This window comes from Uloborus diversus, chromosome 4 (genome assembly GCF_026930045.1).
Source record: "Uloborus diversus isolate 005 chromosome 4, Udiv.v.3.1, whole genome shotgun sequence".
Classification (NCBI taxonomy): domain Eukaryota; kingdom Metazoa; phylum Arthropoda; class Arachnida; order Araneae; family Uloboridae; genus Uloborus; species Uloborus diversus.
Window position 1 is genome coordinate 121331603 of NC_072734.1, and position 17116 is coordinate 121348718.

A 17116-nucleotide genomic window follows, 5' to 3' on the forward strand; every position below is an offset into this window, starting at 1 on the left:
TGGATTTGTCGACCTTCTTGGCTAAGTCTTTATGTTTTAGATGTTTTAGCAGGGCCGATCCTAGCAGGTGTGCAGAGTGTGCACCGCACAAGGGCGGCCAAAGCAAGGGGCGGCCGCAGGCCGCATCAAAAAGTTATTTTAATCAAGAAAAATTCCTCAAGAATTTCTCAAAAGATAACTTATAATAAGTCAAATAAATGTGCTAAATTTTAAATGTTCAATTATCAAAGTAAGTGCCGATTTCCCAACAGCATAGCATAGTTTAAGAAAAATAGATTGTTAGGGAACATTGTGTTGGTTCATTGTCCATTAATATCTACTCTTTACACACTTGCTTCATTTGGTTGCAAAATTTATGACAGAACCGGTAATCAGGCATGGATACAGGGGAGGGGAGATGAGGGAAATGCCCCCTCCTGAAGCATGAAAGGGTGCCACTAATGTTTACCCTCCAAGCTTTTATAGACCTAAACAATGAAGATATATTTTATATATTATATTTAAAAAAAGCTATACTGATCACAAGCATTTCAAACAACAAATTCTGTTTTCAACAATCGCGGCTGCGTGGAGAGACTGGAAAATTGCGATTCCCCTGAGAGTCAAATATATATGAATGAACTAAAATTTTGTATTTTTTCCCCTTTACAGCATTTTTTTCGAATTAAAATCACTCATGAACTGCCCCGGTTTCAGATCAGGGCTCTTGCCCCGGGTAGTAAATTTAAACGTGGCTTCAAAACGAAGATCCAAAAGAATGCCATGACCTTCTTGACGAGACTAAAGAAGACTTAAAATGGCGTTTTTAGGACTTTAATTTCGGAAAATTTTGCTGATTGAACCACCGATCTTAAGGACCCAATTAAATCTCTGATTCACCCCTTCCAACTTAACTTAATCAAACATAGCCTGAAAATGCTGACTTTAAAATCCAAAATGTGTTTTAAGAGGACAGCCCTTCTTAATGTCATCAAAAAATTGCTTAATGACATTTTTCCTATTTCTTTTTCGAAATTTTTGTGATGGAGGGCCCCGAAATCCATTCCCAAACATTACTATTAAAGATAGTCCTCAATTAGCGTCTTTAGAGAGGCCCTTAATCCCACCCCCTCAGTTTGAAATTGACTTCGGTTTCAAAAAACAGTTCGTGAGGATACACTGAACCCCTGCCCGCTCTTTGTCCCATCGTAATCAAACAATGCCTAAAATACGATTTTGGAAAATCAATTCCTAAAAAACTCTAGAAGAGAACTGCCTGGCTTATGTAACTTTTTACGGCACTAGGGCATATACCCATCTATCGTCGAAGTGAGGTGGACAAAAGTCTATAGTTGTGTTTTTCAGATATTAATATCGAAAAATATCCGAAAGATCCGCCGAAGCTTCCCAGTTTTGTAAACGTCACCAAAGATAGCATAAAATTGCGCTTTTAGAAATATCCGCTTGGGAGCCCCAAAGCCCTTCCTTCCCAAAAATAGCCTAAAATGGATTTTAGTTCCGAAAAATATTTCGGTTCGGAATTTTTTCACGTTTTCCCTATCGTTTTCAAATATAGCCAGAAATGGGTTTTTGAAACAATAGTGCCAAGAAATTACCGGAAAAAAGCCGCCAGATCCCTTACCGTCACCAAAGATAGCCTAAATTTGCGTTTTAAACTCCAATTTCGAAAACTTTCAATGGGAGATGATTGAATCTCCCTCCCTCTAGCAACATCAACAAAGATAACCCAAAACTGCTTATTTAAAGCTTCAGTTTCGGAAAATTTTCGGGAAGAGCGGCGATTTTTCCTAAGCTACGGTCACAAAAAAATAGCTTCGAATTGATTTCAATTTTGAAACAATTTTAGGAGAGAACTCCAACATTACTTTTCCCCTGAAGTCTCGAAAAAGTTCCTAAAATAGCGATATTTGACGTCAATTTCGAAAATTTCTCCATGCACCTTGAATATACCCGACTCTTTTCTCCTTGCAACCAAACACAACCAAAGATTACTAAAAACTATTTTTCATACGCCAATTTCAATAATTTTCTGGGAGCAATCCCCCCTCCCCTGATCTCCCTCCTCCATCCTTTCACTGATGTCACCGAAGAAAGACTATAAAATGCGTTTTTACGACTAGTAAATTTTGGTATCTGTTATTTTCTTCAAAGATATAAATTGTACCTAAAAAGTTTCTTACTAGAAAATTTTTCTTCATTTTTCAACCTTCTGTTTTTTTTTTAATTTATTTTTCTTTGTTTTTTTTTTTAAAATTAGAACTTGATTTTGAAATTTGAAGAAATATTTATATGGGCGTCAAAGATTAGTCAAAATATGGAAATTACTCTTGAAGGGCGGCACAGTAGGTCTTTGCACACGGGCGGCCGACACCCTAGGATCGGCCCTGTGTTTTAGATAGAAATGTTAATGCAGTCCCCCCTCCCGCCCCTAAACATGTGTAATTAGATACGTAGCAAAGAAAAAGAAAAAAAAATCAACCGCCCCCTCCTTGAAACATTTCTGGATCCGCCCTTGCTAGCTTTGCATGATTTATCAAATGAATGGTTTACATTTATGCATGTTGTGTTTCTAATATAGCCTGAATTCCATGTATAAATACTGTAATCCCAGATACTGGTATTGGAAATATGATTATGAATGCTAATAGTCAGTTGTGGTAATTAATAATAAATATATTTTTCCCCACTAACAGAGTGACATGAATGTTAAAATTCCATCATACTTTCGCATAAAGAAGGGCATTGAAAAGGACCATTTTGAATTGATTCAAGAACTTCTGAAATATTTTTATTCCGATGAATCAAAAGTAAGCATTGCTACACACTTTTCTTTATAGTTAAAATGACAACTATAATAATAAGGAATAGTGTACCGTTAAAATAAATAATATGATAGGGGAAAAGGATGCACACACGCGAACAATTTTTTGTCATTTCTTAATTTTTCAGAAAATATTATTAATGTCTCACCGAAAAAGAGTCCCCATGATTGAATGGTCTTTTCTTTGTACCATAGAATCTTTTCAGATTTTTTTAAAAAATATTTTTATAATTTATAAAAAAAATTTTAATGTCTTCAACTGTTCACATGCGCTTCTATAGGGGGGTACATGTGAACGAGCTTGAGGCACATGTGAACATGGTTGAAAAATGCAGGACGAACATCATATTTCAAAGAAAAACTGGTGAAAATGAAGCATATACGTATACGTATGTACCAATTACATTCAAGGGTTTGTAACGTATACTGTGTCAGTTTGAATTGTACAGTAACTGTCATTAAGAAAAGTTTTTTTTCGAATTATACAACTGCTCGCTGTCAAATTTTAAAGTTTCAAAACATGTTTTAATCACTGGATTGACAAGAAAAAAATCTTATAAGACTAAACAATACAAAGAATATTTTACTATGTTAAATTTATTCTTGTTATGTAGTGCGTTTAAGCTTCAGACAGAATATGATGATGAATTTTAAATTATTCAAAACTTCAGTTTTTAGTTAAAGAAAAATATTTTATCTTTATTTTGCTTGCAAATATTATATAGCACTAAATTTTTGGCCAAATATTTAGTAATTAAAGAATTTAAATAATAAAAAATAATAAAATAAATAATTAATAATTATGTAATAATAATTAAAAATGAATTTACAAACTGATTGCAGCAAAATAATAATTATAAATTTTTGCATCTTTTTTAACACCTATTATAAGCCTACACAAATATTTATATTGCGGAGAGGATATGTGAACTGTTCACATGTGCCCCTACATGTTGTGTTCACAAGTGCCCCGTTATCTACTTTAAAATTAATTTTCAAAAATAAAGAATTTTTATTTAATTACAAAATTTAAACATTGGCATAAATTTACATGAATGTTCGTATAAAGTTTTAAATAATTAAATTTAGCTTATTAATTAGTTAAAAATATGTTTTTACACGAAGAAGACAGTGATAAAAGTACATTAGCATCTGCTAAAACAAAGAAGCTATCATCACAGGAACATACACTGACTCCTTGCTCTGAAAGTTTGGTTAAAAAGTAGGACTGGTACTGCCATTACTAGAGAATTTTTTAAGATTTTTTGCTTGACGTTATTTTAGTAAAACACACCATGTTCACATGTGCCCCGTGCTCACATGTGTCCCCTTCTCCACTACATGTTTCATTCCTTCACTCTATCTGATAAAAGTTATTTTTGATATTTTTAAATCATGCTCAACTAAAAACAATAAAATGTTTTAATAAAATCACGTTATTGTCAAACATAAGTCATTGAAGTTTTCGTCAAACATTATTACTTTTTTTTGCTTCTCTTATGATGTAAATGAAGTGTTGTAGTCGCAAAAAATGTTTCCCCGAAATTTCGGCCAAAATTTCAATTTTACTCACACCCGAATAAATGTTGAGTTTTCTACAGCTCGTCTACATGTACCTGTGAACGTACGGACGAAATGTACATTTCGGCCAGTCGTACATAGGGTCTGTATAGGGCCTAGTTGTGCATCGCCCTGTACTGCCCAAAAGCGTAGTGGCAACAGTTGGAAATGACGCAATGGATATAAGGCAGTACTAAAGAGCTAAACTTTCCCTTTTTACGCATATCATCTCGCCTTGCGTGCGTGGCTGAAACACCCTCTCGAGTTTCGTTCAAATAGTGAATGTAAAGATGGCCCTTTGGAAGGTTAAATGCAGATAAATGTTCCTCGCTATGATGTGAAGTCTCGGCATCCCATAAGTGAACCAAGAAACTATCAGAATCTTCTGCCAGACTAAATTCATCGCTGTGTCGGAAGTAGAGGCCCCATGGACCAGACCTGGGAGCTAATGAACGCATCGGATGGTTGGAAATTGTAAGTCTTGTGGCCCGTGAAAATAGTAGCAGGAATCGGAGTTCGGAGCTACCGGCAGCGGGCAAATCCTCAAATCATTCAGCTTACGCTAGATCTTTGAAGCAAGGTCGAATTGGTGCCTTTTGTACAGCGTGTGAGATTTTTAGTGTTTGATGCCTCGTCGTAGAATTCAACCCCTGTGAAGTAATGTTTTAATGTATTACATAAGAACTTTTTAATTTGTGCAAATTGTGGTATTATGTTGTCCTAGGCTGATGTTATTTTAATGTGTGTGAAATGCAAATTTCATATTAGTTAATTTTAAGCAGAGAGTTATTTGGGCTTGGTGCTTTTGTAAATATGTATAGGCGAAACTCTGGCCGTGTGATAACTAATGTATTTTAACTTTTATTAGGGGTTATTTTTAGAGTTAGTATTTGATCAAGGAGTAGTTTTAAATTATTTTAAAAGCACTATTCTTGCAATTGTATTTGTGTTATAATGCTGCATCTTAACCATGCCACCTAGTAAGAATAAAGCTGTTTCTTTCTTTAAAGAATTGTAATTAATGTGATCTTGGGTATGTGTTTTGGTGTTTCGCGTACTGTACGTTTCGGCAGTACAGCCCTTTTTGGTTGCATTCCGATCTTCCAAAAAAGGATTTCACACATTTTCTGTGGCAAATTCGTGTAAACTTCAAGGCAATGTGAAATGATATCACTAATTGGCGATTACTAAACGACACATTGCCAAACTTTTTACCACCAAGTTTCTTCTAAGCAGTCCCTATCTACCACACAAAACTGGTTTGCGTGTATAAAGAGAGTATTCTTGCTTGCTTTTGGCCTTTTTGTTATTAATTAATTTTTTTTGTATGTAAAACCTAGAAACCTTGGTCCGAAATAAGGATGCCACCGAAGGAGGCTTGGGGGACCATTCAAGCCCATGAGCGAGCCCGAAGGGGAAGAGTTGCTTTTGTCGAGGCTCAGAAGTTGTACGAAATGAAGGAGGAGAACAAGATGAAAGAATACAGGAAGAGCTTGAAGATCGACCTTACCGAAAATACGGCCGCCAGACGAATTCAGGGTGTATGATTCCTATAGAATATAACTTTAATGCACATTGGGCACATTTTAACCCGATAGTAAATCAATAGCTGCAAGTTTCTTTGCATGCATTTCATTCATGAAATTATTTATTTGTGAATGACAGCTTTCTTGAAGAGCTTGTAAAAATATCGTAACAAGAATTACATTTGCTTCATTCTAAGTAATAACGTTTGAACTCCTTTTTTAATGAAGAACATAATTTTAATGAGTGTTTGGTTTCATAGGCAATTTTAATCAAACATTGTTGGGGGGAAACCTAATAAAAAACTAGATAAAACAACTAGAATTTGCTTGGTTACTTGAATTTTGAGAACGAGTAGTATACAAGTTGAAAAAAGTTTTCATTTTCGTTTCGAATCCAAAATATTTATTTCAAAAATTATGCTTGATGAAAAATTCCTTTTAACACTTTGAGGCCCAGTTGCTTCATTTAAGTCCACTTACAGTCTTATTTTTTTGTCAGTCAACTGAAACAGTCGTAGAAGCAGTTAACTGAGTCCTCCTGTTTTCATTTCACAAAAGGGGGGAAAATAAGGAGTATGTAGTGAACTCTCTTTAATCTACACACTCATGGGACTGGACAAAAGTGTTCAGACTGTGAGGGTGTTCATCATAGAGGGAGACTGGATAATGCGAGTGTGTGTATTCTATAGCAATAATGGACTACGTTCATTATTTTGCCTAGTGTGCTATGCCATTTACTGAGATACAGCTGCTGAATTTTGGATTGGTGCCTAGTGCAATGTCTAAACTTATTGAGTAGGACCAAACTCTGGCATTCCTTTCTTCTTTTTTTAATCAAAAAAGATTTACATAACATTCAACAATAAAATTTTTCAATATAGCTATCGGTACAAGAACTGAAATGAAAAAGAGTAGTTTTTAACCTGTTTTTGCATTGTGTACTATCATGCAAGGTACGTGTTATCATCCAAATGAAAATGTTTTCAGGTGATTCTCAGCCGCATTTTGCTTGAAGGAATTTTGAAAGTCTTGAATGCTATTTGATACAATAGTTGGAATCTTGAAATCTAGTTCAGTGGCAGAAACTTCAGGCTCGAATTGCTCAGCTGAATGATTTTATGTGATGCAGTAACATCCAAGAATTTTTTTTCTTATTCTCTTCATCTTCCCCTTAATGCCCTTCAATCAATTGTGAATGCATTTCAAGCTTTCCAATTTAATTCATAGGAATTTCTAAGTACCGATTGTGAACATGTTCAGTATATAGAGAAGTAGTAATTGAGCAGGGTTAAAAAAAGAAAGAAAACGTTCATACTTCTGGGGTGTTCACGTTATCGAGTGTTCTGAGTACAGAGAGGTCAGCCTATGTTAAGTCTGTGGAGTTTTGCCGGGACCATTAAAATATGTTCTGAATTTCGGAATGTTCACATTAGAAAGTGTTCAGATACAGAGCGAGAGAGAGAGAGTCCACTGTATTTATTTTTTGTGTCTCAAAGGGTTAAAATGATGCATTTTTTTCCTTACTTGAACTCCTTTAGCATGTGTAAATATTTTTTACGTAGGGGACAGTGGGGTAAAACCAGGAAGTCGGGAGTAAATCGGGTACCCCCTTCTAGCCTCTGTAAGCGCTGCAGTCACGTGGACAAGAGAGAAACTACCTTCCACTTTGATAAAGAAGCAGCGGCCATTAAATATGAACGCAATAGACTCGCTTCCTTCGTTCCTGTGAAGAAAATTCTGTTTGAGTGATTTTTACTTAAAATTTTTGAACAAAACTAGACCAATTATACTACGTTCCTGCTTCTGCAACAGTAAAGAAATGTAGCTCTCTTTGTACAACATTTAATTACCTTCATTGTCATTCTAAGCAATTGTCTGTAGCGTTCTGTATAGTCATATGACGGCATTTTTATGAAAGCTGTAAGTGCGGGGCAAAACTGGATCCTAAACGAAGGGCAATACCTCCCCCATACACTGAGAGAAAGACGCAGCCGAAGGAGGACAAGAGAAAAGGATAAACTGTCATTTTGACGGGCTCCCCATGCAAGCTTCATCTTCAGGCAACATTAGAAGAAGAGAAAAAGAAAAATGATGGAAAGAAGACCTAAGATGGACGGAAGGAAAAAAAACTGAAGGAAAGATAAACGAATCAAAGAAACGGCAACATTATAAAGATGCCAAAAAGGAATAGACAGAAATTAAAAGCGTCCAAAAAAAAAAAAAAGAAAAACCGAAGGAGCTAATGAGGGATGAGTCCAGTGAAGAGGATGACAATACTGCCTGCATTTACTGCAGTGAGCTTTACTCGAACTCCAAGGGTGGTGAGGGATGGATACAATGCATCCAATGTCGTCGTTCGGCCCATGAATGCTGCTCTGGGGCCAAAGAGGAAGATAACTATTTTACTTGCGACTTGCGTCAATAGACCTTCGATTACAGCAAAAAATTAAAGGTAAGGACAATTAAATTTACTGACACCTCATCAATATGTGTCCTTTTACACTTACTCTATTATGTTATGACAAAAGTTAACATGTGTCACTAAATAAAACTTGAATTTTATGGAAACTATAATTTTTATTTTTCCATAGCAATAACATGTCTACCCGGTTTTACCCCACTAGGGGTGCAAAATCGGATAAAATTACTTTTTTCACAAAAAAATTAATAAGAATTAAAAAAAAACACTTATGTTTTTGAAACTGAGGTTGCATTAATAGATAAGTAGTGCATACTTTTTCAAAATTTTGTTCCTTAATCTAAAAACTGTGATTTCTGGAAGCCTTCAAACCTTAGGGTCCCGGTATCACCCAACTTTCCCCTACTGCAGAGTGGTCTTACTCTGAACCTTCTGAGTGGGCCACAAGCCGATATGGTTAACAATCATTAAGTTAGAACAATGACAGCCATTTACAATAAATAGAAGTGGCTTGGAATATTAAAATTCTACTTTAAACAACTTTCTGCATTTTCGGAGTCGTCATTGTTAATACGTTTTATTTTTCTGCTGGAGTTAAGGGAATGCCAACGAAAGTTCATGAATTTATCTCCTCAAGACATTTGGTTCCCAAATTCACATATTTTCAGACACATAAATTATGAAATTGTACCATCTGAACGGGTCATGTATAGTTAATATACCTATTTCAATTGATTAGATGTAATATATATTTGATTCATCTCTTAAATATTTGCTGCAACGTAATTCAATGCTTTTTGATTGTTGAAAAAAAAAAATTCCAAGATAAAAGATTTCGTTTTCCATCACTTTTAACCCTCGACACACAAAGGAAGGGGATTATAAGTTTGACGCGTGTGTGTGTGTGTGTGTGTGGCACTCTAGCGCCTAAACGGATGGACCAATTTTGAAAAACTTTTTTGTTCGAAAGGAGAGTTGATCGAGAGTGTTCTTAGCTAGGCTGCATCTTTCGATGACCCTAATTAACGAAGATATTAATTAAAAACCTCTAAAAGGTTTTTCTCGATTTTTGCAGTGAAAATATATTCAAGCAATTTTAAATTTGTAACCAAAATAAAGAGTTTTTTTTCTGCGTCTGATAAAATGTGTTTGGAACTTCCATGTTATATAGGATTCGAATTATAACGCTTTTTAAAGCAGATTTTAAATACGGGTAAGCCTTTTTTCAGCGATTAGTAACTGAATTCTTTGTTGGTTGTTGGCCGACAGGAAATTAAAAGCAATGATTTTAAATTTTTACCTGTTGCCAGTTTCTATTTGTTAACAAATAAAATACTTGTAATTGATATTAATAGTATAAGGCTTTTAAAAGGATTTTCGATTTTCCCTCTTGATTCTACATTTGCAACCCAGTCAGGGGTTTTTAAAATTTTTAATTTTAGTTGATTGTTATTTCTAAATATTTTACGCAATATTAAGTTCAACTACATTAGCTGACTTTTAATTTCTATTATTTGTCCAGGCATGGCGATGGTTTATTTTCCACAAAAGATTTAAGGCTGTGCATCGAGCAGAAATGAATCTCCTAGGAATGGTATGTTTTTACTGACTTTCGAAACATCTATTTTTTCACATTTAACTCTTTTGTTTATTTTTGGAAATAAAACTCCCCGCACAACAGGCTTGCCAAGTGTTGATTTTGGAGCCTCTTTCGCAGATTAAGTGATTTCACAAACAAAAAAAAAGGAATAATGTTAAATACTTTTTTTTTTTTGCTATCTCATGGTTAATAGCTCAATCTCTCCAGATAAATCAGATGTTTAAGTTCAGACTAAGCGTTTGACTTTACTAACTGAAATAGTTGTTGATATGTTTTGTTATTGATCAAACGCTTGACGAAGTTCTTTACTTTAAAATAACTTTTGACGCATGAAAGAGACTTACAAAATATACAAGAAATAAATTGCAATCGTGTGCATTTACAATTTCGAATTACCTAAATGCATCTCTTTTATCTATTTAAATTATTCTTTGATATAGCAACCGTCTGTAACAGAAGAAACAGATAAGTTCCACGTTTTGCACCTTCTTGATAGTTTAAAAAAAGACCGTCGGGATGCCATCGATAAAAATGAGAGAGAGTTTTTAGAAGCCACAGAAGCAATAAAAAAAGACATGCTGACTTATGAAGCCCCAAAAGTTATTGAAGAGCTTCAGGCCAAAATTCGAGAATATTTTGAAAAATACAGGTAATTTCACCTATTTGAAAACTACTTCTGAAATGTAGATTTTCTAGGTTTTGACGGCATTAGTAAACCCTTAAGGGTGCAAAAGTATCATAAATAAAAAATAACAAATACTAGACTACTGTTTTAGATCTAATAAGTTAGAAAATTACAAAAAAATAATCAAAAGTTCAGAAAATAGATATATTTATCACGATTTTTTAGGAACTATGCAGATTATCCAAGAATAAGGGTGTGTGAGAATTTCATTCCTACTCACCCCAATTAAACCCAATCATTCACCATCATTTCTATCCTGCCCAATAATTCATCTGAAAAAAAAACGCAATGTGAGGAATAAACGCATTTTCCTTATTCAAAACCCGTAGAAAAAGATTTAAATAGAAAGAAAAACGTAAAGTAAGTTAAATTGAATCAGATATACTTAAAAAGTTTTCAAGTAAATCAATCTGAAATTATCTATCATGTCGTAAAGTACAAAGAATTTCCTGAACATAACATTACCAACACATAAGTTTTAAATCATGCACTGTTTGATGTTGTTTTAAAAGTTACCGTCATACATGGATGCACTAAGCAAATTAGTCAAATAAGAATGGATACACAGAGAATTAAAATTTCATTTGAATTTTAAAACGTGTCCAAACCTAATTATCCAACAAAAATTGTTTTCAGTATCCTATTTGCGGTGGAAATTTTAGTCAATTAATAAAAAAAAAAAAATACTGATATGAAAAAATATTCTGTGCTTCTATATTGCAAAGAAGGAAATCAAAGCGTCCAAGAATTTTTTCCGTAGCATTTTTACTTCGAAATTATACACTTTTCTGGACATCATAAGGATAAAATTATAAAATAGAAATGCAGTAGAATTACAAAAAGATATATTTTTGAACTCCAGTGTGCCTGTGTGTGTTTGTGTGCGCTCCAGGGGTGTGCATAGGGAGGGGGAGAGAAGGGACACATGTTATCCCCGAGCCAGAGCCTGAAGGAGGCCCGAGATTTCTAAAATGAGTGATGTAGGGGTAAACAATATGGAGGGGAGCCCGAAAAGTTATTTGTGTAGGGCTTCGAAACTTCTGTGCACGCCCCTGGTACGCTTGTGTGTGTATGTATGTGTACGAAAGAGAAAGAGAAATTGTGTGTGTGTGTACTATGTGTGTGTGTGATAGAGAGAGAGAGTGTGTGTGTGTTTGTACTGTCTGACTATCGATTATATGGAAGGGCTAATTTCCGGTTTATAAGAGGAAATGGACTGTTAGTTTATAGGGGTGTTAGTTGGTTTCTTACAGATGTGCCTTTTTGCCTCTGTATTATTTAGCCCCAGTTTTATAAAAATGAAAATTTGTCCTGGCAATATTTTTTTAATCTGAAGTACATTCGATCTATGTTCTCATTACAAAAATTAATTGATTTATTTATTCACAACATAGTTTTGAACTTACCATTTTGCTTTTGCATTCCCGAACGAAATGAAAACATTTTCTTTTCTTTTTGTTATTTTCATAGTAACTATTTTTGTTTCCGCTCATTTTATGTTAGAGAATGCAATAAATGAATAAGGAACTAGTAACATTATAAAACGCGTGTTTCAATATCCAATCGCTGTTTTCCCTTCTCCCCTGCTAGATTCATTCAGATGGAATCGTTCTTTCTTGGCCGATTGCCAAATTACATACAATCCGTGGTCAAACAGTTTATATATATATGTGGTGATTCCTCATTCTGTTCTACAACAACTGGAGCTCAAACGCATACAGATAATAATGGCCCTCTTATATACTTAATTATTTTTTTATGTGTTCAACTATTTTATTTAGACAGAAACATGGCGAATATCCTACGTATCCAACTGAAGAGGAAGGTGGATCAACAGCAATGTTACAAACCGCTATAGACGATGATAACGAATTGGAGAAAGTGAGAAGCATTTGTTGGGCGATTCTCAAAAAAATGTCTCGTGCGTAACGCTAAGTTTTTTACTTTATTCAAGTAACTATTAATTAAATATGGCATTAACTGTTATGCTTTGATAGTATATTAAAGCATGTATTATTCCCCAATAGCATTATTTTTTGAAGGCTTTGGTTAGTTGGGGGGAAAAAAACTTAGCTTTACGCACGGGACTTTTTTTTTTTTTTGAGTATCGTCCTGTTTTGTTTTAATCTACAGTAATTTTTCTTAATGCAAATAAAATTTTAATGTTTTCAGTCATTTGTTTTTGATGCGCACTTGACTTGTATGTAAAATTGCTCATACTATTTTTTATTGAAAGGCAGTGAAAATAAAATGATAGTTTTACACACAATCCAACTGAATATCTATACTTATAAAAACTTTGATATGATTAGACAACAGTCTTAGGCATTATTCAGCTGAGATTCAATTGACTAAAGAAAAACAAATTCTTTTAAATAATTTTTAATTTGGTTAATTAAAAAAGATTGAATGTATTTGAAAAGATAATTAGGTTCATTTTAATCGGATTAACTTTAATGCGATAAGTTTAATCGGAATGAATGTAATCTAGGTTACACACAGTGATGTTCAGTTAAGCTAGTATTGCAGTTATTTCTCCGGTTTTAAATAAATTTAAAAAAATACTTGCTAAAAATTACTTCCACATAAACTGAAAGCTGTTAAGCTACTTCAGAACATAATAATTTAATATATTTTATCGACATCTCTTAAAAACTCTTACAGTCATATTGAAAACTGTCGTGTTGAAATGCTACACAAAGCTGTTCACAAGAAATTTTGCAGATACTCTAAACACGTTTTATAGACAATTATCCTATGCTATTCCTGTAAAAAATTCTCATTTTGCCAAATTATACAAAGGTTTTGTCGCTAAGTTGCTAGCTCAGTTAGTAGGTTTTTCATTACACGCGACTTCGTATTCCGCAACGGATTGAACTTTGTAAAACTTGTTTTATTGCCAGTGCAGCGTTGAAGCAGAGTAAACAACTGAACTCCTACCTCGCTGCACTAGAAATTTAACAAAACGATTCGTTACATTTATCTTTCTTTGAGGTTTTCTAATGTTCATTTACTACATATTTCTGATGCAATACTTACTAATAATCTATTTGCGGTTTCATTGCAAAAGGCGAGAAGGATTCTTTGAAAATTATTGAGATTTTTACAGATATAGATAAAAATACAGGGTATCCGAAAAGTCCTTGACACATTTAAAAAATTCATAGAAAACCAACAAATTATCGTATGAATTTGCGTTTTGCAACATAATACTTCACAGGTTCAAGCGTTTTTATGGCATCGAAAAAAAAATGAAAAGTGGGAAAAAAGAAGAAAAAAGGCACTTCGCAGCCAAGGTGTTAGTGTATGCTATGTTTGTAATTCTTCGTTTAGTAATTTTCATTCCTTTTTGCGTTTTCCCATGTCAACAAAAACGATTTAATAGTAACTTTTAAATCGTTTTTGTTGACATGGGAAAACGCAAAAAGGAAGCATAGTATATACTGACACCCTAGCTGCGAAATGCCTTTTTTCTTCTTCTTTTTTCCTCCTTTTATTTTTCCCCCGATGTCATAAAAACTCTTGAACCTGTGAAGTATTATGGTGCAAACCACAAATTCATACGACAATTTTTTGGTTTTCTAAGAATTTTTTAAATGTGTCAAGGACTTTTCGGACACCCTGTATATACTATGAAAAAAATCAATGTTCGCAATATTCTTAAGAATATTTTATGGCAACATATCTTTATTCAGTGTAGTGAGTTAAACATTCTTAAAAAAATTTTCCATCAGCAAATGGTTAAAAATTTCCTTTTAAAGTTTACTAATGGGTACAAGTGCATGGTAACACTACTTCACGGGCGTATGGGTTCATAATACACTGATTTGTGAGCAATCATCCGTGTTTTTACAACTGAAGGTCTCGGGACAAGAGTGTGATATGCCCAATGATGGGTATTTTCAGTAGGTCAATTTCCAACTTATAAAAAATATTCGCAGATTTTTTATGTAACACTAAAGCCAGATATGTTTTTCTCCAAATGACATAATCCATAGTTATGTTTATTTCAATAAGGGGGTTGGGGATGTATGAAATTGATGGCCCTTTAATTATTTCAAACGCTTCTTAAACGCAGGGAAAAATAACGGGGCTCAGTTTTTTTTTTTTTTTTTTTTTTTTGTATAAGCAAAAGTTACTTCTAGATCTAATTATTGACAATATGAATGTAATCCTGAGTACAGTATTCACTCCATGATGTGACATGGGAAAGGGGGCAGGGATCCGGGAATTTACCCCGGAAAATTTCGTAGTCTTAAAATCGTAGTCTTAAAAATGTATGCCCCCCCCCCGTATATATTCTTTTAACTGAAGTCGGTTTACTGAAATTTTACTCTTTTGGTAAGTAAACAATATCATTTTAATTACAGTTTACTATGTATGTCTTTTTTAATTCACATAGTATTTTTTGACTTGTGTGACAGCTACTGAGCAAATTTTTTTGTATTTATTACATCATATATGGCAGTCATTTTGTAAATGTAAACATGGTTTAATGTGAGAGATAAAATGTGTGCTGTGTTTTGACAACTATTTTTGAGAACCCATTTTGTCTGGAAGTTACGATTTACCGAAGCTGGTCCGGACCCTTTCACTTCAGTTAATCGAGGATCTACCATGTGTACACAGGGTAACCGAGAAAGATCTTTACCATTCTAAACATTTATGACAACAATACAAAGAAGTGAAATAAAATGCATTTGTTTGCAAAGGAATGAAAAACTCTGAAAGTTTTTCTGGTGTCAATTGCATGAAGGGTGCTAGTCAGTTGTGATAAGAAAGGGGAATAATAACTGTATAAAAGAAACCGCAGCGTGTATTAAGGTTTAAAAAAAATCCGGTTACCTTAAAAAGAAATGCTCGTTGGATGTTTCATGAACATAGCCGAAATGTTACACTTTTGGTGAGAATCTTCATGGTCAAAAATTTCTGCGCTCTGTTATCAGTGATTTTCTTACGGCTAACTACAACACACACTGCGCTTTCTTCTATGCAGTCGCCATTTTCTTTTCTCAGCTCAATCGACTCTCTCAACTAGAGCCTCAACTTGTAAGAAATTATATGCTCCACGCGGTTACATTGTGTAACACTTGACAGGGATCCCAAGATTAATAACTTGGGATCTCCATAATTGCGTAATGGGGCTTTCCGCGATTGCCTACTGCGCAGCTGCATGAGAGCGCCTGGGTTATATGGCTATGGACAGTCGTGAAGGCATGGCTGGAAAAAACCTCCTGACCGAATAGCGGGATAACTTAATGGCATATCTTTTAACCGCTATTCGGGTAAAAGGGCAACTTGGCTGCCCATCATGTATATTGTGTCAGTGAGTAGAAAAATAAATTAGTTTGTGTGTGTTGTGAACATGGTCTCTTCAATTCTCTCCCTCTCCAAAATTTGATTTATGGAAAATGTGACAAAGAAGAAGGGGCGAAAATCTTCTATACTACTTCAGGCAATTGATACCAGAAAAAGATTTTCGAAGTTTCCCATTCTTTTGCAACATGCTTTGTTTAATTTCGCACCTATTAGCACTTTTGTTATTAATGCTTATAACGGTTAAGACCTTTCACGGGCACCTTGTTTATTTAATTGTCCATGATGTATGGGTTAAGTAAGTAAGGTTAAACATAATTACGTACGTGTAAATGTGAAAACTGCACAATCCGTTAGATAGTAAAATATTCGATTTTTTAGGGTTTTGAATTAAAAACCAAATGGTTGGTTTAGCTACTGTTGCTTAAATCATCTATTATTATTTTTATTATTATTTACAACCTCGCTCTGAGAACAATTCGAAAGTTTTGGAAAGATAGTATATCATCAGTTACAAAATGGCCCAGACATAAAATGGTGGCTGAATTTAGGCTCGTCGCTGGCTGTGATTGTCTAACAAGGCCTCTGCAGAACCATGTCACGAAAAACGGTCAGTTAGTCCCGCACGTGGCGCCTCATATATGTCATTAAAAATAATACTTAAAAATATTAATTAATAAGTTTTTTCTGCTTAACAAATTACAAACTTATGTCTAATTACTTAAGCAAAAAATTTCGTCATTGCCCTTTAAAATTATTACTTTTTAATGAAATATATGAACCGTCACGTGCGGGACAAAGGGTTGACTTTTTTGTGCAATGGCCCTGAATCGTTTTCACATTGCTTCAATTCCTTTCTGCAATCTTTGTGATTTAGAACCAAAGAGTAATCATCTGGCTGCAAACCTTTATTGCAAAACGAAGTTTTTTTTTAATTAGCGAAAATATAAATTTGACATTATTATGATTCAGTTTAGACACTAATTAACAAACAAATCTAAACTTTTTGCAGCCTAAGAATGGAGCTTTAGGAAAAGAAAAAGTCATTGAGAACAAGAAAGAGGATAAAGATGTTAAGGAAGATGTAAGTCTCTCCTTACTTATTACTTTTTAAACTTTTTTTTTTTTTTTGAAGTAATCCACTCGTGGTTGACTTTTAATATCTCATAATCGCTGTTATAGGATGAAA

At 34.1% G+C, this 17116-nt stretch overlaps 1 protein-coding gene across 1 annotated transcript in view; it reads left to right on the top strand.

Annotated features, from left to right (window-relative positions):
* Window positions 1-17116, top strand: part of LOC129220803 (dynein regulatory complex protein 11-like) — a 77966-nt gene that overhangs the window by 46457 nt on the left and 14393 nt on the right. The window contains exons 6-9 of the mRNA XM_054855234.1: window positions 5722-5901; window positions 10367-10575; window positions 12393-12492; window positions 16940-17011. Of these exons, the coding sequence (XP_054711209.1) occupies window positions 5722-5901; window positions 10367-10575; window positions 12393-12492; window positions 16940-17011 (561 nt within the window). The remainder of the gene's footprint in view (window positions 1-5721; window positions 5902-10366; window positions 10576-12392; window positions 12493-16939; window positions 17012-17116) is intronic.